A 26,737-nucleotide genomic window follows, 5' to 3' on the forward strand; every position below is an offset into this window, starting at 1 on the left:
TTTTTTTTTCTCACTGCAATTATGCTCTCACTTACTTCCTTGGTGTTTATACATAAAATTTTCTTGCTTCTACTTTCCAAATTGTCTATTTTTGGGGGGGTGGGGGGGTCTTAAATTGATAACTTTGTTTTATTTTTTCTTTGTTAACAGTTTCATTGTGATATAATTTACCCATTTAATATTACAGTTAAACAATTTTTAGTATTTTCAGAGTTGTACAACTACCACCACAATCAATTTTGGAACGCTTTTGTCATACCCAAAAGAAATACCATGCCCATTGGCAGTCTTTCCAATTGGCCCCCACCCAATGCTATCACCCAGCCCTAGTCAACCACAAATCTGCTTTCTGTATCCTGGACTTGCTCATTTCTGAATTCTCCTATAAATGGAATCATATAACATTCAGTCTTGTTTGATTGGGTTCTTTTACTTGGCAGAATTTTACCTGACATTCACCATGTTGTAGCATGCACCAAGATGTCTTTCCTTTTTGTAACTGAGTAATAGCCCATTGCATAGATACACTATACTGTGTTTATCCACTTATCAGTTGATGGACGTTTTGAACTGTTTCCACCTTTGGCACTTTGGCTGTTACGAATAATGCTGCTATAAACATTTATGTTCAAAATTTTTGTATTGCCATATATTTTATTTTTCTTAGTTATATACACAGGATTGCTGTGTCATATGGTAACTCTTATGTTTAATCATTTGAGGAACTGTCAACCCATTTTAAAGAGCAGCTGCACCATTTTACATTCCTACCAGCAAAGCATGAGGGTTCTAGTTTCTCCACATCCTCACCAATATTTGTTATCTATTTTCACCATCCTAGTGGGTATAAAGTAGCCTCTCACTGTGGTTTTGATTTGCATTCCCCTGACAGCTAATTTTGAGCCTTTTTTCATGTGCATATTGGCCATTTGTATGTTTTCTTTGGAGCAATGTCTATTCAGATCCTTTGCCCATTTTTAAATAGGGTGATTTGTAATTTTTATTATTGAGTTGTAGGGGTTCTTAACACATTTCAGTTACAAATCCCTTACTAGATAGGATCTATAAATCCATTCTGTGGGTTTTCTTTTTACTTTTTTGGATGGTGTGGTTTGAAATACAAAGGTTTTCATTTTTATTTTTTCTTTTGTTGCTTGTGTTTAATGACTTTTTAAATTTTTTATTTCTATTTTATTTTTCTTAATTCATTTCCTGTATTTTCTGAGTATACTATTTTTCATCTAATTTCATGAGTTGAAAGCTCAGAACACCACAAAGATTTAAAGTACAATAATCAATGCTACAAAATTTCCTCTGAATATGATTTTGGCCACATGACACCAGTTTTTGATCAACCGTAGCTTTTGATAAATATTGTGCTTTCAGCTGTAAACAGTAGGTAATTTCTACTTCTATTTCTTTCTTTAGCCAAGAATTACTCAGAATTTTAACAAGCATTCAGGTTATATGTTTTATTATTTGGATCAAATTTTTATTTTCAGTGTTATATTACATTTGGTGACCTTGTTCAAAATTAGCTAAAATTTTTCTGTACAAATTAGTATCATTCACAGGCAAATTTTTATCAGTGTTCCATGTAAAATGGAGATGTACTATTTTTGTCTTATACACAGTGCAGAGACTGTTAGGTTATCCAATTTTCCAACCCTTGAATACTTCTACTTAACTGGAAGATGCTTTTGTGGTCTTACAAATTTCTCCTGTGATTTCCATCTTTTTCATGATGAACCTCAAAGCTTATAGGCTTATTAGTGAAGGCTTAATGCTGTCATGTTCTTGGAGGATTATTAATGATCTACAGCAAAGAGTCTTCATCTTGTTTTTTGTTTTTTGCTTTAGTTTTATTTTGTCTGATTTTAATTTTTCTATCCATGTGTGGGTAAAGGGTTAAGAAAACACTTCCTTTCCTGCATGAGAAACAGAAATTCAGTTAACTGTCTATAGTACTAGAACTGTCCTGAGTAATAGTGTAGCTACTAGCCACACACGGCTAATGGCTGCCATTCCAGACAGCTTGGAAGAGAAATTACCATCATCTCAGAAAGTTATTTTGGATAACAACTGTTCTATAAAGTAGAGTTTAGGTTCAGTTAACCTTCCCTAGAAGGAGAATTGCTGGATTGAAGGTTTGCATGTTTAAAAATGAGAAATATTCTAAAAATTTTTTCCAGAATGTGATGCCAATTTACACCTAATCCATTAGCATATATAAGTCCAGTGTTTCCCATACTTCATAAGAAATGATATAGTATTTGCTCAATTGTCACTTATTTGACTACCAGTAAAATTAAACATTTTTTACATGCTATTTGTCTTTTGCAACCTGTCTTGCTGATATTTGCTTTAGAGCTTAATATAACTTGAGGACAAATGCTAGAAAACAACTCTTACTATTAGATTTTATACATTATCTATTCTCATAGGAAGTAAAACATCTTATTAAACATTTTAAATTTTACCTCATCCAAGCAGTTGACACGAACATTCTTGCTGGCTAACAATGTTCCAGCTTCTTGGACAGTACCTTAAAAAAAGAAAGAAAGAAAATGCAAAGTTTATTTATCTTTAGAAAAGAATCTAACACCAAGGAAACAAACTTTAAAGGACTATCTGTGAAACTAAGATGAGTCAGGTTAGGTTGTTAAGAAATAAAATATCAATCACATAGTATTTCTTCCACAAAGTAATTATTCCCAAGAACAGACTCATAGAAACTAAAATAGCTCCATCTTGCTTTTACTTCCACTGGCCTCAGAGTATATTAAATTGGCCGCATTTTCCTTTTGGCAGTAATACAAAAACCACAAGGCATAAGACTTTTAATACAGAAACAAATCTTAAAGGGCATCTAATCCAACCCACCATCTAAAGCTTAAACTGCAGTCAATGTAATAACTGGGGTTCAAAACACAGTCAGTATTTATATACCTTGTCACCACTAGGCCCTATGAATTGATGGCATGCTTGTAATAGAATTCTTGGTTTGGAAATGCTGAGGTAAACGTTATCTTTAAAGCCTAGTACTATATAAAAGTGCCGTTACGGCTAGGATTCAGACTCTCAAACTGAAAGTCATCTGATATAAAACTAAAGGTCAGTTTCTGTAAATTTGTAAATAAGCTGTAATTGGGCCACAACTGTCAGGTTTTCCGGCCGTCTATAAGACATACTGACGGAAGCAAGTAGTCTCAGGAGAAAATGTTGCTGTTATCATCATTAGTGGAAGCCAACCACATGTTCTGCCAAAAAATTTCTTGTGTGAAGGGGAACAGGATAATGAAATTGCACGTTCTCAGGGAGAAAGGATGAGCTAAGCCTCTCCTCTGAAAGGACATAGAAGAACTGAAGCATTCTCAACGAGGAATTATTTCTTCTTTTTAAATTTAGAATTATAGTTCAAGAATATGCTAAACTCTGCAGTTCTTCCAGAGTTAAAGGTGGAAAGCAGAATCGAGTTTAGCCTGCTTCTTTCTACTTGATCTGCTTCTTAAGCACATAATATGAGTGCTCCTCACCAACAGAGGGGAGACACAGAAACGTCTCCTAGACTGATACTGCAACAGCTCGGCGGGGGAAATGCCAAGTGAGTGATCTACAAGGCCCTGGACTATGACAGCTATTCTATCAATAGTTCATTTGCCTGATCCTGCAGTCCATCTGAGGGGCAGCTGGTATTACTGGCTGAATGGCTACAGCTACAGAGGGAGAGGGGAAAGCCTTCAATCATGCAAGCAGGTTCTGTACAGAAGCTTACCTATACCCATGGTTTCTTACCAGAGACTCAAACATCTTTGGGAAGGAATTAGAACAAACTCCAGCATCCCAATTTCACTTGAGGAAGATGCTTCAGTTGAACCTCATTATCCACTGAGGAATAACTTAAGTTACTTTTCATCCAGCCAAGAGATGTTTATGCAGTAAAGGGAGAATACTATAAGGACTGTGATCATGCTTTCAAAGCCTGCTATATGGTAGGGGGAGGATGGGAATTACAATCATAAACACTTGGCTCATGTTAGGGAACAGGCCGATAATTCTTTAAAGTTGAGCCCGAGGGCTAACAATACATGTTAAATCTGTCCAGCCACAGGGCAATTAAATAAAAAAAAAAAGATGAGGCATTCACTCACATGCCATGGAATACCAGTTAGTCTTTTGAAATGCAGGGACCACGGTTAGAAAATTTTTCTAAAACAGTTTGGGAATCCAGAGAATGAAAACAGATTTTGGAAAACAGATGAGCACAATACCCCCAAGTAGAGAAACTTCTGATAATTTCTAATTTGGTGTTCCTAATTTAATGACATTAGTAGGAAACTGTACAAGTTTACAACAGCGTGGAAACGGGAAATGCATGGTTAACGCAGAAGGATTTTTATTTATTTATTTATTTTTTGCTATTCCTCACTGTGCATATAGGAGACTCTCAAACAATATTTTGCAATTAAGCTTAAAAGATTAATTGCTTTCCTTGGGAAAGAAATGTGTTAAATCTCAGTTAACAAACTCTTAAGACGAAGAAATGTGCTACTAAAAGGGGGACAGGAAATGAGACATTTCACTGGAGACAAAAATGAACAGACCTATAATGATGAAAATAATATTTAATGATCTGGTTCCCTTGTGAGACTTTCTCCAAACTACTCCAGAGAAGAAAACACAACCTAACCTGCTCCATTAGGGTGGGATTGATAACTTATCTGGATGGACCAGCATTTTAGCAGAAAAGAGATGATGGTAAGTGTGATATTCTCACTGTTACTGCCCTTTCTTACACCACACCACAGACCTTTTAGCATCACTATAAAAATGAGCAAGTCCTATAAAACCCTCAGTGTTCCCATTGGTGAAGCAGAAATAATAACATCCATCCCATATGGCTCTCAGGACTAAGGACTTGTCTTGGTGTAGGACAGAGAGTACAACTTCAGCGCACACTAGATGCTCCTGTTATTTGTATTTAGAGCAGCATAATAAAATTTATTGTGACACTCTGAATTTCTAGTTTGGGACTACTGGTCTCACTGAGGACAAGAAGTAGCCAAAACAAACAAAAAGGGAGAAACAAACATGACATTTCTGTTTCCAGCAATCCATCAGACGGTCATGAGATCAGGATATGTGTGAGTTTCAGGCTTCCCTGGTGGCTCAGCTGGTCAAGAATCCACCTGCAATGTGGGAGACCTGGGTTAGATCCCTGGGTTGGGAAGATCCCCTGGAGAAGAGAAAGGCTACCCACTCAAGTATTCTGGCCTGGAAGAGTCAGACATAACTGAGGGACTTTCACTTCACTTCCCAAAAGGAATGTCTTTTTGTGAGAAATCTATATCAAAGTTAAGTATTTAAAAAAACTATTTGGCTTGTTAGTTCCTATAACATTTATGTGTAAGTAAAATCATGTATAAAATAAAGTGTCTGGATTTAAAAATAATATATGGATACAGATTTAATCATAGATACATAGTTATAAGTGTATTTTTAAATAGACTTTTAATTACAGCATGCATTTTGAAATACTCAATCTGTTTAAGTGTAAAGTTTCTAAATTCTCCTACTCATATCTATTTTTAGACTTTGTAACCAAATGTCTTTAAGTTAGGATTATGAATCACTGCATTAAAAAAATAGTATCTAAAAGAACTGTTTTGTAAATGAATACAATGAAGCCCACAGAAGTCACAAAACCTGCCCAGTCATATGCTATAATTGATTATTAGGAGACCTGAATCTTTTTCAAATTGCCAACATTCATTGGATCGTCGAAAAAGCAAGAGAGTTCCAGAAAAACATCTACTTCTGCTTTATTGATTACATCAAAGCCTTTGACTGCTGTGTAGATCACAACAAACCATGGAAAATTCTTAAAGAGATGGGAATACTAGACTACCTCACCTGTCTCCCGAGAAATATGTATACAGATCAAAAGGCAACACATAGAACTGGACATGGAACAGACTGGTTCAAAATTGGGAAAGGAGTACGTCAAGGCTGAATATTGTCACCCTGCTTATTTAACTTATATGCAGAGTACATCAGGTGAAATGCTGGGCTGGATGAAGCACAAGCTGGAATCAAGACTGCCGGGAGAAATATCAATAAACTCAGGTACGCAGATGCCATCACCCTTATAGCAGAAAGTGAAGAAGAAATAAAAGAGCCTCTTGATGAAAGTGAAAGAGGAGAGTGAAAAAGTTGACTTAAAACTCAACATTCAGAAAACTAAGATTGTGGCATTTGGTCGCATCACTTCATGGCAAATAGATGGGGAAACAATGGAAACAGTGACAGACTTTATTTTGGGGGGCTCCAAAATCACTGCAGATGGTAACTGCAGCCATGAAATTAAAAGATTTTTGCTCCTTAGAAGAAAAGCGCTGACCAACCTACACAGCATATTAAAAAGCAGAGACATTACTTTGTCAACAAAGGTCCATCTAGTCAAAGCTATGGTTTTTCCAGTAGTCATGTATGGATGTGAGAGCTGGAGTATAAAGAAAGCTGAGCGCCAAAAAATTGATGCTTTTGAACTGTGGTGTTGGAGAAGACTCCTGAGAGTCCCTTGGACCGCAAGGAAATCAAACCAGTCCATTATAAAGGAAATCAGTCCTGAATATTCACTGGAAGGAGGATGCTGAAGCTGAAACTCCAATACTTTGGCCACCTGATGCGAAGAATTGACTCACTGGAAAGGACCCTGATGCTGGGAAAGTTTGAAGGCAGGAGGAGAAGGGGACAACAGAGGATGAGATGGCTGGATGGCATCACCAACACAATGGACATGAATTTGAGCAAGCTGTGGGAGTTGGTGATGGACAGGGAAGCCTGGCATGCTGCAGTCCATGGGGTCGCAAAGAGTCAGACACAACTGAGCGACTGAACTGAACTGAATCTTTCTATATACCAGAGGCACTAGAAATAACCGTATTAATTCCACAGGACCTTAGAGCAGGATCTTTCAACAGTCCCAAATTGGAAACAACTGAAATGTTCCTAAGTGTGACCAGATAAACACAAAATGATACATCTATACACGGGGAATAAAAGAAGAAATAAAAAACAAACTGTTGGTATAGTACAGATGAACCTCAAAATCATGATGCTGAGTGAAAGAAGTCATGCCAAAAAAAGAGGGAATAGTTACTGTACTTATTTTATAATTCCACTTTTATAAAATTCTAGAATAAATCTAACCAATAGTGACAGAAACCTATCTGTGGTTGCCTAGAGACAGGGTTGGAGGGAGTGGCAGATTACAAAAGGTATGCAGAATCTTCTGGGGTAACGCAACTGGTCATTGTGTGGATTGCAGTGAAGGTTTCGTGAATGTATACTTATGTCAAAACTGACTTTTAAAAAATGTGCATTTTAAATATGCATCATTTATCATACTTAAATTATACTCCAATAAGACCGGGAGAATAAACCTTATTGTTCAAGCCTGTTTCATAGCTTCTTTAACACAAATAATGGAAAAAGAGAAAAAGAAAAGAAAGTACATTACTTTCTTGTGAAATCAGCAACACTGACTCCAGGGATTTCAAGTACTAAACAAGATAAGTAATGAAAGACCTTCTGGTTTATATTTTTAAAGGAGGTTTCATTTATTTTGAAACAGTGCTTCCTCAGTGTTTAGTGAAAAAGATATCAGAACTTGGAAGAATGGCTCAATCTACAAGTAATATAAGCCACTTAACTGTGCTTCAGTGATTTCATTTCTCTTCTGAAATGTTGTGAAATGGATGCTGTCAGTGACTATGATTTAAATGGATATGTGAGAAACAGCTTCTCAGTTTCATCTGGAACTTCTTCTTGGCATTCCAATAAACAACCTGTAGAGTAGCTAGCATATGAATTCACTCAAAAGAAGAAATTGTTCTTAAAGTGTCCAGTGCCATATGTGGTATTCTCTGGGCTCTAAGTCCCCCTTACAATCTGCTTAACTTTTGGAGGGCAGTGATTAGCAGGATGGAGACATTCAAAACTTTGCTGAGCTTATTTCAGACTGGCCAAGGTGACAGGTTACACTTGGCTAGAAATTTATTATTAATTTCACAGACTAGTACTGACTAATCCAGTGCTCCTCAAAGTCGAGAAATGTACCAAAAGGGGGAAAAATATCAGTACTCTACTCACTTCTGAAAAAAAAATGCTTCTTATGAGTACAAATATAAACTCTGTTTATGACCTTTGTTTGGCTATAAGCCAACAATTATTTTACCAATTGTTGTTTAGTTGCTAAGTCATGTCCAACTCTTTGGGACCCCATGGACTGTAGCCCTCCAGGCTCCTCAGTCCATGGGATTTCCCAGGCAAGAATACTGGAGTGGGTTGCTTCTTCCTTCTCCAGGTGATCCTCCCAACCCAGGTATTAAACCCACTGTCTTCTGCTTGCCAGGCAGATGCTTCACCACTGAGCTACTTGCACACAAAACTACAAAATCACTTACAATTAAAATTAATTTAATTTGACAGATGATAATATTTTAATGCAATTACCTTTCAAAGTGAGTAAGATATGGTATGGACTGCTATGGTGCTGATTTCATTTTTTCATTTTTTGTTTAGTTTGTTTTCAAGTCCAGCATGTTTCTACAACTGTGGGCCAGATGGTATCTCTGCTCTGCCACTTATTACCTGTGTTACATTGGGCAAGCTATTTTAACTTTTCAATTGCTTGGTTTGTTATCTATCAAATAGAGACTGCCATATTTACCATAATCATAGCCAGCACAGTATCTTAGTTTATACATACTAACTCATTTAAAATGTTGTGCAGGGTTATGTGTGTGTGTTAGTTGCTCAGTCGTGTCCAACTCTTTGTGACTCCACAGACTGTAGCCTGCCAGGCTTCTCTGTCCATGTAATTTTCCAGGCAAGAATACTGGAGTTGATTGCCATCCCCTTCTCCAAAGAAACTTCCCAATCCAGGGATCAAACCCTGGTTTCCTGCATTGCAGGCAGATTCTTTACCGTTTGAGCTACAGAGAAGTCTGTATTCCTAGCTTATGAAGATTAAATGCACGGATACATGTAAAGTGCTAAGAATTATGCCACACCCATTGGCTACAGTTTTCTCATTACTCTTTTTTAAGAGTATGGTGATGTCCCACCGATCTTCACTTGACAAGAATGTATCACATACTAAGTCCATCTCACTTTGTTTCTCATTAGCTTGCACCAAAAAAATAGCTGAAAGAGGGTCTATGTAATTTGTTGAACAATGTGACCCCAGTAAAAAAAAAAAAAAAGTCACAGTGTTAACCAGGCTAAATTCACATCAATTGTTTCATTTAATTTTTACAAATAAAAACTAGTGGACACCCAATAATTGATCCAAGCTTTCCTCTTCCCTGCCCTCCCTCCAACACACACACACACACCCACGCATCTATGCCTTTCAGAGACCTACTTTACAAAACTGCTCTCTTGTTTACACTTTTGAGAGAAGGTGATAGCCCTGGACTGCTTAAAAACAGCATTTGCATCCCTGGTGGATTGTAAGTTGATCCTTTGTCTCCTTTTTTGCCCAGCACTGTACCTGGCACAGAGCTGAGACTCACATGGTTGGTGAGCCGAATCCCAGAGCCACCAAAGGCACGGAGAAATTAACCAGAGACAGGCAGAACAGAAAGACTGCATGCCAAATAGGTCAGCGACAACCATGCCGAAAAAACACACTGCACTAACTCCAAGTCCCACAAATTCTGGGCAAAGAACCCTTATCATGACAAACATACAGCTGTGACTGACTTAAAATTGTTGAGGTCACATCGGGTGAGCTCGGGTCATCAGCACCTGTTGAGTTCCAATCCGATTTTTCTCCCTTTTCCGAGTAGCCTTTCCGTGTCAGTATAAAGTTTGCCTTCCTCTCTCTCTCTAGGTCCAGATCTGAGCCATGTTACTTAGAAAGAAAGACTGGAAATTGGGAAGCTTTTTATGTTATTATGACCAGCCTCTCTGCCGATCCCGATCGAGGGCAAGCTCAGCTCATTCTTGAGTTTAAGGCAGCCACGTGAACAACGCCCGCCGTTCCCACGCAACCCCATCCCCTCGTGGGGACAGTGCAGAAGCCACTTATTCATGCTGGTGTCACCTGCCAGGTAACGGGACTTAGCAGGGAACTCTTCTGGGCTATCCGCTGGAGGACTGAGGGGACACGTGGCTTCTGGCTCGTCCCCGGGGCCTGCGTTTCCCTCCCTAGCACCGGGAGCGGTGGAAGTGGGACTCGCGTTGGGAGAATGGAAGAGAATGTGCGCAGAGCGCGACTACAAGATCGCAGCCCTGCCAAGCGCGCCAAGCGGTGTGGACGCCTCCTCAACCCCTTCGCTTTCGCGCGAGTTTCTGCGGCGGTCGGGGCTTCTGGAAGGATGCCAGGGAGGCCTTGCAGGCGGAAGCCTCAATGCAGCAAGTTACAGATGTCGTTTTGTGCCCTTATAAAGAACCCTGCTCCTTAGGAGCTCTCTCCACCCCCAAAAGGGGGCGGAGACAGCCAAGGGATCCAGACCATTCGGCCTCCGGAAGTCGAAATGGCCCTGTAGACACCGGTCTAAGAGCCTGAAACTTTCCGGCCGCTATCGCCCAGGCGGACTGTGGTCAGTTCACCTGAGGAGTTTTGAAGAATGCACATTCTGAGGCCCCACCCCCGGGTGGCTCTTTATCATCCGATGTGGAGCCCGGAAAGGAGCCGCCTTCTAAAAGCTGATTCAGAGGACGAATGTCTGCATCCTCCTCTCTCGTCCCAGCTGCGTTTCTCCCTCTCCACCTCTCCGCCCCCGCAACCCGTCCTAGACCAGAGGGAGGAGCGCTGTTTCCCGGTGGTAGGGTGTCAACCTCGTAAAACCGCAACCCGGGGTCAGCCGGGCCGGGGGCGCCGCCTGGGCTCCGCCACGCCCCTCTCTCCCCTCCCCGGCCAGGCTGGCAGAGCCCCCGTCGCAGCCCAGCACCCACACCTTTTCCGATGACTTCCAGCAGCTCCTTTTCCTCCTGGGTCAGCTCGCCTTTCTTTATGTGAACCATTGCTTCCGCCAGCTTGACGGCTATTCTGTGTCTTCGGGAGTACTAAGAAGAAACGGTGTGTCTGTATTAGGAAAGCCAGCCTCAATGTTAGGCAACTTGCGACTAAGTAGCCAACTGTGGAAGCATTCGAATTCTCTCTTCCTTCCAGGCGCTGGCGAGCAGCGGGCGAGCTCGGGCGAGCCGGGCGGGCGATCTCCGCAGGCCCAGCGGTAGTCCCCGCCCCCCGCGCCTCATTGGCCCGGCAGGGAGGAGGAGCTGCAGGAGGCAGCAGCGAGACTGTCCCATTGGAAGAGCCTGGGGAGGAAAAACCAAATGGAGAAAATCACTAGGGGGTAATTAAATGCTTCTTACACGTTTCCCCCAAGCTACTCTTTCCGGTTAAGATATTTAGGGAAACAAAATAATTAAATTCTCTATCTGGAACTTCTGTGTTCGAAAATTTCTTCTTGGGGCGTGCATCTCCCTGGTTCTCGCTATACACCCCCCTTTATTTCTCTGGAAGTGGAGCGGCCCGAGCCGGGGGCGGGCTAGGAGGCGGGGCGGCGTGGGAGGCGGGGCTGCGCCGAGCTCCGTGTGTCGATGTCAATGTGTCTGTCCTTCACTCCTCCATTGTCTGCCACCAGCACTGCTGCTTCTGCCACCGCTGCTGCCGGGATCGCCGCAGCCCCCAGCCTCGCGCGTCGCCGCTACCTCCTCGGACAGGTGAGAAGCAAACCAGGTAGGGCAGGGGAGAGCCGGGAAGCCTTAGACCACCGGAGCCAAAGCCCGACCGGGAGCTTCCCCTCCGGCCGAAGCTGGCCGGGAGGAAGCATGTGCCTGCTCTGGCGGCTTCCTGCCTCTCGGTGGGGAAGCCTCCCCTCCACCCTATTACCATCGTTTAGACAGCGTATCGGTGCCCCAGAGTAAAGACCCATCACGCACCACGTTTGGCCGCCCCGAGAAACCAAGAGCGGGCAGGGGCCGGCCACGCGGTGGGAAGTGGCGGGTGCACAGCGTCTCGTGCGTGGCACCGCCAGATGCAACTCCGGGGGAAGCCAAGGTTGAGGCTCTGAACTACGGGTAGGGAGGAAAGGAGAGCTCCCCATTACAAGCGAGGTGAAAGCATGTGAGAATAAGTCTCTTCTGGCAACCTACCCCTCGCCCCCACTTGTCATCTCCTTCGGCCTCTGTGGAAGCTGTAGAAGAAAACCGGATCTGATCGCCTTGTGTGCCTGTAAAGGGTGTTTGGAAGCAATTTACACGTGCACTAATACTTGATTTAAGAGAGACAGTCAAGGGGGAGGGGGGAGGAAGGGCCTCTTCCCTCTGCTAGAGTTCCCAATCTCTTTGTAACTCAGATCTTGAGATTTATGGAAATAAGGAGGGGAGGGGGAAGGGGCGGAGATTAAATTGGTGTTGCTGTCTATATATAGCATTAGATTAGCCTCTTAATCCAACCTTCATTCAACTGTAAATATGTAACCTCAAGCTTTCACTATGGGAAGCTAGGGGATAAATACAAGTGTGCACCCTCCTGTGGCTCAGCCACAAGACTTGCTTGCTAATATGAAGTGAGTCGTTCCTCCCGGGTGCTTATCCATAACATATTTACAGCATCGGTGAAAGCTTCTTTAGAAATCAGTGTTGTTTACTGTTTCTCTACAGTCTAGTATTAATGTTTCTCCCAAGACCCTTCTGCTTCCAAGAGAAATATTTGAAAGATTATGTAGATTTTTTTTGTTAAGCATCCCTCCCCACCACTCTTTCCTCCCCTCTTGTGCCATATACGAAGTGAAATGTATTTTCCTCTGGCTTTACACCTTCATTTCTTGGAAGCATTCACTAACACTTCTGAAATTCTGGAAGATGTTCACCCTTATTTCCTGCCTTTAACAAAAAAAAAATTTTCCCCCCTGAATCCCAGATGTTTTCTTGTCAAAGGCTTCATCTCTGCAGGCTGGGGCAAAGCTGAGCCAGAACATCTCACATGAAAATGGTCTGAAATTATTCAACTCAATGTGCAACAAAGAAACTTTTGTTCAGGGATGCTTTAATAATGATGTGACTGTTCAAACAAGTAGTAAGGCTTTTGAGTGACCCATCTTTTGTAACACTTAGAATGCTGCTATTGCCACAGTTACAGCTGATTGAAAACACAGTCTCATGAAGGAGCAACCCACAAACCTAAGAAAATGCTTACAGAGTAACCTTCCCTTACCATGTGACTTAACATCCTATAAGGGATGTTACAGAATTGGGTGCTTCATTGCCAGAATTTCCATCTCTTCTGCCAAATTGGGGCCATGGTTACTTGAAGGTCACACCTGTTTGTCTCATTGAGGTTGTCAGTTTCTGAAGGATAGCAACTTATTATCTATTTTCCTGGTGCCTTGTTGGTATTTAGTCCTCTGTGACTACATTCATTTAGTAAATTTAGGCAGCTAGAAATAAAGCAGCTAACATCTGCCTTGAAATGCGTGTAAATAACATGTTAATTTTAAATTTCTAGATAATGTAATGGGTAGTGTTTATCATATGGGTTACATTCATTGTTTTGTACAGTGTTAATAATTTTTAATGTAGGAATAGGATCGCTAATGAGCATACCTTAGACTTGTTTAAGGAACTTTTTTTGTATGAAGAATGTGTTCACATCAAAGAAGTTTTGTTGGTAATAAAATAGCTACTGCTTACTGGGTACTTAGTCAGCACCAGATAGTCCACCAGAAGCTTTGTATAGGATTAGTTTAATCATTGTTGTAATGACCCAGAAATTAGCCAATATTACCCCTGTTTCTGAAATAAGAGGACAGAAACAAAAATAAGTTAATTTGCCTACAGCCCTACAGTTAGGAAGTATCACAGCCCAAACTGGAACCTAGATCTGTCTCCAAAACCTTTTCTCTTTTCGTTATTCTCTATCTACGTGGCTGGAAATAAGGGAGAAAGTTTATATTCTTTAGCTAATAGGTAACACGTTCATGTGGTTCAATGTGACAAAGGTACAAAAAACTCTCCGACCTCTTCCCAGTTTTTCTCTATGTCCTACAACCCATGGTGTCTATTTTTCTCATATCTTTACTGAGAAATTTTTTATGTTTATAACTTGCAGGTGTATTTCCACTTTTTTTAAACAAATGAAAAGTGTGCTAACACACTGTTGCATACTGTGTAATGAAATTTATATGATGCTTTGATTTCTTTCCTCTTCTTTGAAAAAAAATGATTTCTGAAATGTCTGAAATGCTTTTATGTGTCCCTGTCAGCCCTTTGCCTACTACTCCTAATACCCTGGACCTCTTGCAGCCGACTGCAATGGATTCCTAAGTAGCTTGCTTCCCGTCTGGCTCATTCAAGGCACCACCACCAATAAACAGTGAGCACCCATCATCTACTGAAGGATGAGACATACTTTGTAAAGACAGAACTGATTCACTTAAAAACCTGTCGGTGGCTCCCTGCTAGCCGCAGAGAAGAGGCTCTGGTCTGGGCTGGAGGTCTCCTACTTCCAGTTCCTCTCCACCAGCTGCAGAATAGAGCCCCAAGTCTGGTCTGGGAGGCTCTGACTTCTGGTCCCAGCCAGCATTTCCAGTCAGCCAGCCCTTCCCACATACTCTGCTCTAAGGTCACCTCACTGCTGATTCCCTAACATGCCAGTAACCTCCACCCCTTTGTTCCTGCTTTTCTCTCTTCTTGGAATGACCTCCCTTTCCTCTTTACTGAGTGTTTCTCTCCTTCTCAGATCTGATCAAGTGTCAGCTTTCAAGAAACTTTTCTTCTACCCTATCCAGGAGGGGAATACAGGCCCTAGTAAACATGTTTATTCCTGTCCATCAGCAAGGGCGATTAGGACAGTCTTTCCTCATGAGTTGCTGGTATAATTGCTGACATCCTCTTAATTTTCTCCTATCTCCTTATGAGCCCTGATCCCTCCCCGCACCCCTAAATCAACATCTTTGCGTCTTCATCTGGAGCTCCATGAAAATAACCTAAAGCCAGCACCTTTTTCATAGCTTTCTAGTTCAGTGTTTGTTAATCTATTTGATCCGTTCTCCTTCTATACTATAAATTAACTAGGATTAGTTTACCTTTGCTTCTCAAGACTGTGACCCAGTATCTTGCACCTAGTGTGTGCTCAGTACATACTGAGTTGAATTCAGCTTGATCTCTAAGTTATTTCAGGTAGATTTATTTCCCTACTTGACTAATCCTTCCTGGCAATGTGAGGTGATGTGGCACTAAGCACACACAGTCGTAACCAAGCGCAGAAGGTCTTTAAGTGTTTTCAGTCTCAAGCTGCTTGACATTCTGATGAATGCTGTCAACCAAGAAGAAAAAAATTGTTCATATGTGCGTGTTACAAATTTTGCAAACCATTCCTGGATTCTCTTTGAAACCCTTGATTTCCAACTCTGTGCTTTAAGAGAATGCTGTTTGTTTTTTATTGCAGGGGAATAGCTCATTTTTGAGTGTTGTAACTTTGGGGGTAATATTTTCACTGACATTTGACTTTCTTGTCTTAGGTACACTTCTTGACTGAGTTGGGTATTTGATGATATTAAGGAATTTCATTTTCCTTTAGGTCTGAAACTAATATTATGGTTATATTTTAAAATATCCCTTGTCTTTTAGACATGTGTACTGAATTATTTAAGGCAGGAATGATAGGATATCTAACACTGGCTTTAATCTAATTTTGTGACAGTGAGGGGCAGGGACTGAATAAGAATATTAATGAGACAAAACTCACCATGGTGTTAACAGTTGAGAGTGGACAATGAGTACATTGACTTCTCTCTGCTTTTGATATGTTTGAGATTCTTCTGTAATGAAGTTTTAAAAAGGAAGGTTTGGGACTTCCCTGGTGGTCCAGTGGTTAAGACTCTTGTGCTCCCAATGCAGGGGACCCAGGTTTAATCCCTGGTCGGGACACTACAACCCACATGCCACAATTAAGACATCCTGTGTGTAGCAACTAAAATCCTGTGCAGCCAAATAAATTTAAAAAAATAAATAAAAAGGAAGGTTTGGAAATATTACAGCCTCTTAAGAAATTGTTTCAGTTTAAAAAAAAAAGAATATGGGTATAAATGTTCCTTCTCTGTCCTTGGAGTTTAGCTTATGCAGTTATCCATTTAATGTTAAAACAGTTACACCTAAATCTGCAAAAGATTGTCTTGTGAACAATGCATTTCCATAAACTGTTCATGTCACATTTTAACTTCTCCCCCAAATGAAGAAGGGGTAGGTGGCATATCTCAGTGCTGTGTCACAGGCTTATGAATATCCTGCTGTCAGTTGATCTTCATCTTTTTTGAACTCTGACAGAGTAATTTGCAGACAAGTCTGAACAAGGGGTGCAAATATATTTAGTTTAACTGAGAAAATCAAGATATGAATGAAGTGGAGAGACCGATTTTCTTTTCCGTTTCATAAACCACGTCAGAAGACATTTCCAAAGGAGTGCTTTGGTAATGTTGTGAGTAGTATCAGTGTAGTTAGAACAAATATCTCAATGTAGGAGAATGAGGACCACACTCAGATATGCCTGCTACGTCCTTCCTCAGGGTTTGCTTAACTAAATGCTCATTTTGACACCTGCTTTCTGAATTCTTAAAACTTTATAACTTGTGTGTCTTGATGTTTCCATTTCTTTTGTGATGTTTTGGACTTATGAAATGTTAATATTTCCAGAGGCCAACATGAAATATTTTGGTATCATTTATAATCTTCCAGATTTTTTTTTTTGGAAGGGTTTTTAAAGTATATTAAGCCAAGCCTTCACAGTATCTAAGACAATGCAGCCTATCCAGTCTCATTGCCAGGTAATGTTGAAGCACACACTCGTGTGCTTCCAACTTCAACTCATATGTATTTATATTAGCTAGGTCACTGTGGAATTTAAAACTCTAGGCTGGTGCCTCTTTATCTCTGAGTATAGTAAAGCAATTCCAATAATTAAAAATAGAAAGCTATTTCTGCATCAGAAGGGAAAGGTAGTATTCGCCTTCCCAATAAATACATTTAAGGTAGAAAATCGGTGTTTTTATGTCTTGTTATTTGATTGTCTTTTGCTGGGTTTTTAGAGCAACGCAGCAGACAAAGCAGCCCTTAAAACTACATTCATCAGCCTCAGTAAAATCTCTTCCTGGTCTGTTGATTGTGGAGTATAGCAGTCCCATTAAGTAGCCTCTTCTGACCTGGTGGGAAATGATTATGGATGAGCCCTGGGAGACGGCCAAGAACAGCCATAGCCCTGAGAATTAGAGTGGCAAAGCCAAGGCTCTGTGATGAGGTGGCTTTTCCAAGGCAATCTCACTTGCTTTCACTTTCTTCATATATAAAACAGGGATGGTAACCAGACTTACATGGTGACTTTGAGGATTCTTGAGGATGCCCTGTGAACTATAAAGTGTTATATAAAAAGTAATTGATATTTTTAGGGCCAATTCTACCTGTTTTTACAGTTGAGAAGTAGATGAATAACATAGCTGTAGGCCTAGGTAAGAAATAATTTTAAAGTAAAATTGTATAGAAATTAGTATTCACATAAGCCCTTCTTCATACGTTTTGGAAGAGATTTGTTTTTCAAGAGAGACTTTCATAAAAGATATAATTCTAATAACTATCTCAGGATTAATATTTTATATATATATGTATATATATGTATTAATAAGAAAGATCTTGATGTGTATCTGTTGTTTTCAGCAAATCCCAAATGATAGATGTAATCTTTGTCCTCAAGAGGCTTCCACTGTCCTCTCCGAGACCTGCCAGTCTCTGAAACAATAAGGACTAGAGCCCTTTGCCTGTTCCAGTGGCTGTCTGGCTCCTTCCAGTCTTTCAACTTTAATTTGAACAATGTGGTCACTCCCTTCTCCACCCACAGGTTTCCTGCTCCCACAATGCCCTCCTCCACCCATTTCTGCATCACATTTTACTCAAATCCTTCTCAGCTCCTCCTTCAAACAGCCTTCTCCAATGCCTAACCTGAGCAGTACAATCACATGTGTAGCTTCCAGAATGGGTGGAGCTCAGTGGGAGGGTTGGAGAAAATGAGATTCTAAACAGAGTCTGGAAGGATTGGTGAATTTGGACAGGTGAGCCAGAAAATGGAAAACATTTCAGGGAGGACAACCCCTAAGAAAACTACTCCATAAGATACTATAACATAAATGTTTATAAAATAAATATTGCCTATAATTTTCTGGCTGACCATCTTGGAACTAGAAATTTTTAAGTCATAGAAGTGGTAGATTATATTTTAAAGCACACTAGGTTTGTTCTTGGTCTCAAGTAGTTTATGACATCACATGTTTTCGACTAAACTTAAAATTATAAAAGCAGTATCTTTAGAATTGTTGGTAGCAGGAAAGTTAATAATGGACATGAAAAGAAGTAATGGAAGAAAAAATCATATACTTATTAGGATATTGTGTCCTTGAATACAAACTGATTCAAAATTATCCAAGATAGGTAAAATATCAATAACCAAAACAGCTAGACAATCAAATGAGTAGGAAATTGTTTATGAAATTTATTTTGCAAATGAAGTATAACCCATGGAACCTGTTTTTATCTATATAGTGCCTTTAGAGAATTTTATCCTCTGACTTTTATTTTCCAATTGGAGTGTTCTGATTTTTTTTCTACTTTTAGTGATGAGTGGAATAAAGACTGAAACAGTTAAACCTGAGAGATACAACTCAGGGATTTAAGAATCAGATTAATGTGAATCATTTTAATGCGGGGTTGTGATTGTCATTAGGAGTTTCCACAACATTTTTTCCTTTATATCTACTAGGGAAAAAAATATGTGATAATTTAAAAGAATTTCTAAATTTTTTAAAATATAAAATTACCACTATTAGCAGTGTACACAAGAATATTTTTCATTCTTAGCTCACTCAGATGTCTGTGCTGGGGCCATGGGTCTCTTCAGCAAGTATTTTTTGGGCAGTTAGATGCCAACTAGAATGAACTGATCTGTTCTAAATTTGGCATGTGATGAGTGAAGAGTGCCAAAAAATGTTCTGATAGTCATATTTGTAAACTACTTTGAAAATAAAAGGTTTAGATAACTCACTGAATGACCCATTCTTTTGACAAACACCAAAGAGAGTGCTTTCATTGTTCTTGCCTGATTTTTTAATTGTGGGTGTAGTCTTTGGTATTTTTTGTTTTGTTATCTTTAATTGTCTTAATTACAGAGATAATATATTAATAGGAAAACAATAATAACAAATTTGTGAGAGATGTAGAATTATGTTTCCTCTTCTCATAATCCAACTTATTTTTATACTAGATGAAGACTTTCAAAAAACAATTGTTAGATGCACCATTATTTTGAGGACTTCTAAGTAAATCTGAAGATAACCAGTGGGCAGAGAAGGGCAACAGTAATGAATATTAACTCTTAGCACTGTGGAGACTTTATCATAAGCCACTGTGGGGTATGCAATTTTATAATATTCTACTGTCATCCTTTTTCTCATATTCACATAAAGACTTGAATGGTTTTCAAACCAACCTCTATGGCTTCCTGGATTTGTGACCATTTCTAAGAAAAAAAAAGAACAGGACATACGTTCTTCTCAGTATACAAGGTAATAGAAAGGGGTTATTGTAAACAGGAAGGAGAAGCCCATGTTGCTGGTACAGAGGAAGCTGCTGGCTACAGGAAAGGATGCCACTTCTCTGCGTGGAGGAGTGTGAAGATGGTGTTTACATTAGGGTCGAGCCTCTGCAGGAAGCAAGTTGAGCACTGGCTCCCATAGTACCAGAAACCAGGGAGCTGTAAATTTCCTACTATTTACATGTCCGTAAGAGTCAGGATTTCTGTTAAATCCTCTCACTAACGACGAATGTGTGTTTCCTTACTAGAACTCCACAGAGAACTATTTGGCATTTTGGAGGTAACGTATGCTAATTTAGTTTTTCCAAGTGCTGAACTAGACATTAAAATTAATATTTATGCTTCACTCTCTCTAACTCTAAACCCATTAAATCCATGAGGCAAACAATGAAAAAGCTGCCGTCAAGGATCGTGTAAATTGTTACCCAACAACTTCGGTTGGTTCTTTGGAGGACGTGCACTGTGAGGAGGCAGTTGATGGGTTCTGGCCCTGGCTGTTCTGTGTTTGATTTCTCCTCTTTGATCTCTGCTGTTATCACCAAGGTTAGAATGGAATGCATGACATCTCAGAGTCTTATAAGAGTGTGAGGTGTGGGTCTAGGTTTAGTTCTTCGGGTTTCAAAGTGTTCCAAGCTCCATGGATAGTCATTTTAAGTTAAAAAGTAAAAAACAACAACAGTAACACACATTGAATTGTCAAAGCATTAATAAACACAATTTGCAACTCAAATTCATCATGTGATGGACTTTAACATACTGGAGACCATTCCTTCTTAACTCACACTGCCAGGTAATTTTGTGCAGTGCTTGGCTCAGAATTCCACCTGCTAGAAAGTGAGCACCATGAATCTTACCTATGCATCTTGTCTGGTCCCCACTGCATCCCTATTGCCAGTACCAGGTAGGGCTTCCTGTGTCCGCTAGTGGTTAAGAACCCATCTGCCAGTGCAGGAGACGTCAGAGACTCGGTTTTGACCCCTGGGTCTGGAAGATCCTCTGGAGGAGGGCATGGCAACCCACTCCAGTATTCTTGCCTAGAGAATCCCATGGACAGAGGAGCCTGGCAGGCCCTAGTCTACGGGGTCACAAAGAGTCGGACAAGACTGAAGTGACTTAGCACAGCACAGAAAAATGTATGTTTAATAAGTGAATGCAAAGGAGTTCTTCTCTATATGGCTTTTTTAGAAAGTATACATGAAAGTTTGTGATTGTGCTCTGGTCTTCTTTCCCCCTTTTAATTTGAGTTTGTATAATATACTCCTTTAAAATTGTACCTGGGAATGCAGTCTCCTATCAGTGTGCTGTGTCCCATAAGTCCCAGGCTAAGATTGGATATTTCTACCCAGTTTATGCTCTCCTCGTTGTGAAATAGGCATGTGTAACTTTTTGTGTGTGTGCAACTCTTCAAATAAAGCTTCATCTGGTAGACAGGCTTGGGCAGTTTCCCTCCTGGGAGAATGGGGGCAGGAGTGGCCTGGGTGAACTCACAAGTGAGAAGACATTGGACTTCTGCCCACCACCACGTTTGAACTTCCTGAAGGTCCATTCCCCGTTTTTTTTTTTTTTTAAGCCATTGCTCCAAAGCAACATTCTCCCACTAGTTACCAGTCTAGTATTTTTGTTTTGTTTTGTTTTTCGGAAGATTCTGTTTTCTTCTTCTACTTGATTAACATGCTAAGAGAGGAAGAGATTTCAATCCCCCTTGCCGTAATAACTTACCATCTAATCTTGTTTGTACTGATATCATAAACCTTCCCATTACTTTTGTGTTTGATACAAAGTTAGCCTAAATCAACTGGTTTGCACTCTGGCATTTGACACCACTCCCTGCTGGTTTTTTAAACTTAATTTTTTTAGGTTCACATGAAAGTTAAGGGTATAGAGATTTCTTATATACCCTCTGCCCGTTTACATAGCCTCCTCATTATCATTACTCACCAGAGCTACTCAGTGATACATTTGTTTTGTCTAAAATTGACATTATTGTTTGGCAAACAAAAATAAATCACTCAAGGAAATATCTGCCTGATTGCTGCTCTGATATGTGTAGACCTGTGTCTATAATTTTCAGTTCTTGAGAGCAAGGCCCATCTTTGTCTTTGCTTGCCTTTTTTCTTCTCTAGTGTGAGGTTTTCCAACCTTGACACTGGAAATTTTGGGCTACATAACCTTTTGCTGTAGGGGTCTCTCTTACAACATTATAGGTGGTTCAACAGCATCCCTGGCCTCAACCTACTAGATTCCGGTAGCACCCCAATACTCCAAGCATGACAAACAAAAATGTCCGCAGACACTGCCAAATGTCCCTTGGGGAAGAAAATTAACCCTGGAGTGAAGCCACTGCTCTAGCACAGTGCTTGACCCACAGTAAGCTCCCCTCAAATACTTGATAAATTAATAAATGTATTTAAACCACAGCTAGACATTTAATCATTGGATATTTCTCCGTTTCATGCCACCATTTCCTCTAAATTCTCCGAATTTACAGCTTGAAGTATTGTAGGTATGCAGCTCTTATCACCATCCTCTTGTCTTGTAGATAAAAATTCTAAGGGTCTCATCCAGCACAAAGGTTTTAGGACATTTGGTTATTAAAACACCCCGAGATGTTATGTTTGAGGGATGGCTTTTCTAAAAGCTGAAGTATATACAGTGTGTGTAGTTGAAGGTGTGTTTGTGTTTTTCAGAGTGTTGAGACATAAGAATGACATCAGCAAGATTAGGCCATCTGGGAAGCTGAGAGGGGCTGGTCAGTTGCTGGGGGAAGGGAAGGGCCCAGGAGAGATTGTGTCTGGGGAAAGTGGAGGCTTCCAGAGAGGGAGGTGAGCTTGCCCCAGGGACTTCGTATAGAGTTCATTAAATAGATAGCATGAATGGATAAGCAGAGTGAAACTATTTAGAAGTTATTTATACTTCTTGGGAGTTTTTGAAAATAACTTCATTGAGATGAAATAAGGGACATTATGTAATCATCTTATTGCAGTGAAGAGTTTGTACAGTGATACTTAAAATGTAATTTCTGAAATATTTTTATTAAAAGGGAAGCAAGAATCCAGTATTCAAAAATAAGATAAAGTTTAAGACATGAGATAGATTTGGAAATGTTATAGTGAAAATTTAATCATGATGCTTTCATGTCTTCGTAAGGAAGATTTAGATGAGCATAATTAACTCAGTGTATTTTTTGTCACAGCACAATTCCTTAGGCTTTTGATCCCTCTTTCTTATAAAATCATTGCTTAGCACAATTTAAGTTCCAACCGTTAATGTTCCTCGCTGGAAACTATTGTTGTAAAATTTTGAAAAGACAACTATAGTTTATTGTTTTGTACTTTTTAAGATAAATATTTTTTGTCCTTTGATATCATTAATTATAAAAGTGAAGAGGATATGAATACAACAATAATATTTATATTAAAGGAAGAAATATTTGACTGTATTTAGAAACATTTTTCTTTTATAGATAGGCTACTTATTTTAAATTTTTAATGTTATTTCAATTATTATAAATACTGAAACTTACATAGAATTTGCTGGGAGATAGAGTGAAGCTTGTTGTGGGGTGATTTTGATTCCAGAGAGAAATCATGATAAGGATATTGACCAAACTAATGTTATCCTGGGCAACAAAATTGTGTATTATTATTATAGGTATATATTTAGTTTGTTGCTTTAGAATGTTCATAATTTAAGGTTTCACAGAGCAATTTAATTTCTTTTCTTTTGAGAGAACGATGCTGCAATATTATCAACTCAAATGATCCCAAGACAATGTTTTATACAGGATTTTATGATGTTTGTTCTTGCAGTTTTAGCTTTAATGGAAGGGAGAATAGTTTATAATTATGGACATATTTTTAGCTCTTTTTATGGAAATTATTTTACCTATTTGGAAGATAGAATAAAAGGTAATTCTTGAAACTTGCTGCTAAACACAGAGTATTTCCTTAGAATATTGCAGTGGAGTGGCTCAGTTATATTTTGAGTTTTGTGTGCTGGTGTTATTGCATCTTTACAACACACTTTATTCTTTGGGTATAATTTTGTAGGGCAACAATATTATATCCAAAGAATAAAATGTGCCTGGGAAATCCCATGGACAGAGGAGCCTGGTGGGCTGCACTCTATGGGGTCACAAAGAGTCAGACAAAACTTAGTGACTAAACAACAGCAAAAATAATTTTTAGTATCAGAATCAATTGGAAGTCTTTTTGTTTCCATTGTCTTAAGTAATATTGATTGTACACACAGAGAGAGTTTCACTTTGGAGTTTGGTACTTTTTCTTTTCTTTCCTGCTGTAGACATGTAGTTTTGAAATTTGGGCTCAATGCTCTGCAGTTACTTTATTTGAAAAATGCTAAGTAAAAACTTGCTTTTCTTTGAGTATATTTTCATCTTCTTATCAAGTTTTATCAAGTTTGTGTGTTGAGTCATGGGGAATGCTTTAGAACTGGATTGCCCGTCATGATAGCCACTAGGCATGTTGGCTGTTTCAGTTTTAATTAATAAAAATTAAATAAACGAAACATTTTCTTCCTCATTCACACTAGCCACACTTCAAGGATGCTACATGTGTCTAGTGGCTACCATATTAGACAGTGCAGATACAGAACATTTTCACTGTCACTGACAGTAGTGTTAGGTACACCATTCCAGTATGGGTGTTGGCAGACTACATCCTGGAGGCCCATTTTGAGTCACCATTTGTTTTGTAAATGAAGTTTTACTGGAAGGCAAACATGCCCACCTCTTTGCATTTTGCCTGTGGCTACTTTCAGGCTATAACAGCGGAACTGAATAGTTAGAACAGAGACCTTGTAGCTCACAGAGCCTAAATTTACTTCCTTTCTGTCCCTTTATAGAAAAAGATTATGACCCCACTTTAGAGTATCCATATTCATAATGTCGAGGTTGTTTGAATAGCAGTTATTTTATGTGTAGAATATATTAGTGGTTTAAGTGCCTTACATAAAGTAGGTTATCATACTTCAAAGATGAGCCAGACCAGGACAGGCAAGAATAGAGTTTTCAGGCCAGATCTCTTAATTACTAGTTGAGAACAAGCTTCCCCAAGGAGGGACAACTGGAAGATATGTCTGTCTCTGATCAGACACTTTCCAAAATGGAGAGAATTAAAGAAGAATATAAGGGAGGGCAACACATTAGGTGTCAGTCTACTCAAGGTGGGTAGGGCAAGTGGCAGAATTAGTCTACAGTATCCATGAGACCCTTCAGGGCTGCTGGCCCCTTGTCACACACACTGCGGCCCAGAGTCTGGTTGGAAATGAGAGATGGGTTGTGAAAAGGGCACGAGGTCAGTTAGCCATTTAGGCTTAAATAGAAATTGATTTTAAATTATTATTTCATTAATAGAGTACCTGGTCTCTAATGTTTGATTGAGTGGATCATTTTAGTATTTTTATGACCTTATCTTCTAACATTTCCAATTTTACATACAATTTTTAAAAAATACGTACTGTTTTAAACCATGGAGCTTTTCCATTTTGGTGGGACATGAACTTAATTTTCTCTGTGAATGTTTGAGTTACAGTGTTTTGAATGGAAGACGAATTATCTTGATGTTAGTTAGTGGATATCAAGTTATAAATTGTAATGCAATCTAATAACTGGGAGCTTTTGAGGTTGGCCTAGGAGAACTGCCTTTGTTGCTCTTCTACCGTGACTTGCCCAGGTTTAAACTAGTGCAGTTTCTTGGTCTACGTGCCCTTGCTCTTCTTCGGCCAGGATTCAGTGAATGCCTTATAAAGGCTGACCCTCTCTGGAGCAGATTATAATGTAGCACCAGAGCTAAATTTAGAGAAAAGCCAAGCCTCTGCTCCAAATAGTAACAGCTAAGTGATAGAGACTTTTGGTGAACAGAATAGCTTCACTTTGCCTTTCAATACCACTAGGTGAATGTCTGTTTGTGTGTGTTTATTTTAATTTTTGATGTTGTGTATGTCAAAAATCTTTGCATACTTTTTTTTAAACGTTTATGTGTTCTTACATTATTTTCCACATAGAATATGTTCAGGTTGTATAAAACAAGCCCACATAACTGAACTTTGAAGAAACAAACTTTCGTGTTTAAAAATAAAAGTATTATAAATGGAGCTAAAGAATTTTTAAAATAGAGTAATTCACTCCTAGGTAGGTTGTGTTTGGTGGTAATTCTCCATTAGCAGGAAAATAGAAATAAGATACTAAAGTAATTAGAGAATTCCTTGTGTTTATATTGTAGACTCTAATAGAAGGGGCACACACTTTAAAAATATTTTTAAATTCTGAAATAAAAACATCTTTGGCAAAGGGTAATGCCTTCCTTACATGTTCAGCTACTGGAGAAGTTTCAGGCTCTATTTTTGGTTTTGTATCTCAGTACAAGACCCAAACCCTTTAACAGGTATTTTTTTCTTTGCTAACACAAGAAAATATTTTGTATGGTATTTGTTGTGTTTGGGGAGGTATGGAAACATTAAGGAAACTACACGCACACTTAGGTATTTTCATTACTTGTGCCCCCGTGGAAATGTTTGCTGATCTAGAGTGAAACTGTTGAAAATGCCAACAGGGAAAATCCTGAATGAAAGAATTTTTCTGTAAATATACATAATGCATTAGAAACTCTATTTCCAGTGCCTCTCAATTGAAATAAGATTTCATTGATTAAAGTTATTGCATTTGTAACTATTTCACTATGCAGCTGCTGCCCCATACACGTACATCTATCAATCCCTTCTCTACTCTTGATCCAGGTGAGCCCCACTGTTGTTTCACCTGCCTCATTGTACTGTGAATGTTTGTATTTTATCTCTGCTGGACTCGGTGCTCTTTGAGGGCTTGGAATCTAGCTTAGTCACCTTTATATCTAAAAGCAGAATGTAGTAAGTTCATTTTGTAAGACTGATAAAAATTCTCTCTCTTTAACCATGAAAGAAATTACTTTTGGGCTTTGTTACTTTATTTTTAATGAATTTCACTTGTGAAATGGTGATTCAAGTTTTCCATGATAGATAGATTGCTTTCTATGTGAAAGTAGATGTTTCTCTTTTTTCATGGGGTAGGTGGGAAGAAAGTTTGGGTAC

General features: G+C 39.3%; 2 protein-coding genes and 1 long non-coding RNA gene across 9 annotated transcripts in view; 2 read left to right on the plus strand and 1 right to left on the minus strand.

The window, feature by feature from the left end:
• ANKMY2 (ankyrin repeat and MYND domain containing 2) overlaps positions 1-11,242 on the minus strand; it is a 41,641-nt gene extending 30,399 nt beyond the window's left edge. Inside the window, exons 1-2 of one of the 2 annotated variants that reach the window (XM_081537651.1) lie at positions 10,971-11,242; positions 2,481-2,545 (exon numbers count right to left, since the gene is read on the minus strand). In XM_081537651.1, the coding sequence (XP_081393777.1) occupies positions 2,481-2,545; positions 10,971-11,037 (132 nt within the window). In that variant the 5' untranslated portion in view covers positions 11,038-11,242. Of the gene's footprint in view, positions 1-2,480; positions 2,546-5,091; positions 5,192-10,970 lie in introns of those variants that run through there. The other variant, XM_081537652.1, reaches the window with a different exon arrangement.
• The window catches only part of LOC145524777 (uncharacterized), a 36,968-nt gene extending 25,508 nt beyond the window's left edge, over positions 1-11,460 (plus strand). The window contains exon 3 of the long non-coding RNA XR_014067834.1: positions 9,902-11,460. This is a non-coding gene — a long non-coding RNA (uncharacterized LOC145524777). The remainder of the gene's footprint in view (positions 1-9,901) is intronic.
• Positions 11,461-11,615: 155 nt separating this feature from the next.
• Positions 11,616-26,737, plus strand: part of BZW2 (basic leucine zipper and W2 domains 2) — a 57,698-nt gene continuing 42,576 nt past the window's right edge. For 3 of the 6 annotated variants that reach the window (XR_014067832.1, XM_081537655.1, XM_081537653.1), the window contains exon 1: positions 11,616-11,755. The gene's annotated coding sequence lies outside the window, so the exon portion shown is untranslated. The remainder of the gene's footprint in view (positions 11,756-26,737) is intronic. The other 3 variants (XR_014067831.1, XM_081537654.1, XM_081537656.1) reach the window with 2 other exon arrangements.

Source organism: Giraffa tippelskirchi, chromosome 10 (genome assembly GCF_054371585.1).
Source record: "Giraffa tippelskirchi isolate mGirTip1 chromosome 10, T2T-mGirTip1v1.2.pri, whole genome shotgun sequence".
Taxonomy (NCBI): domain Eukaryota; kingdom Metazoa; phylum Chordata; class Mammalia; order Artiodactyla; family Giraffidae; genus Giraffa; species Giraffa tippelskirchi.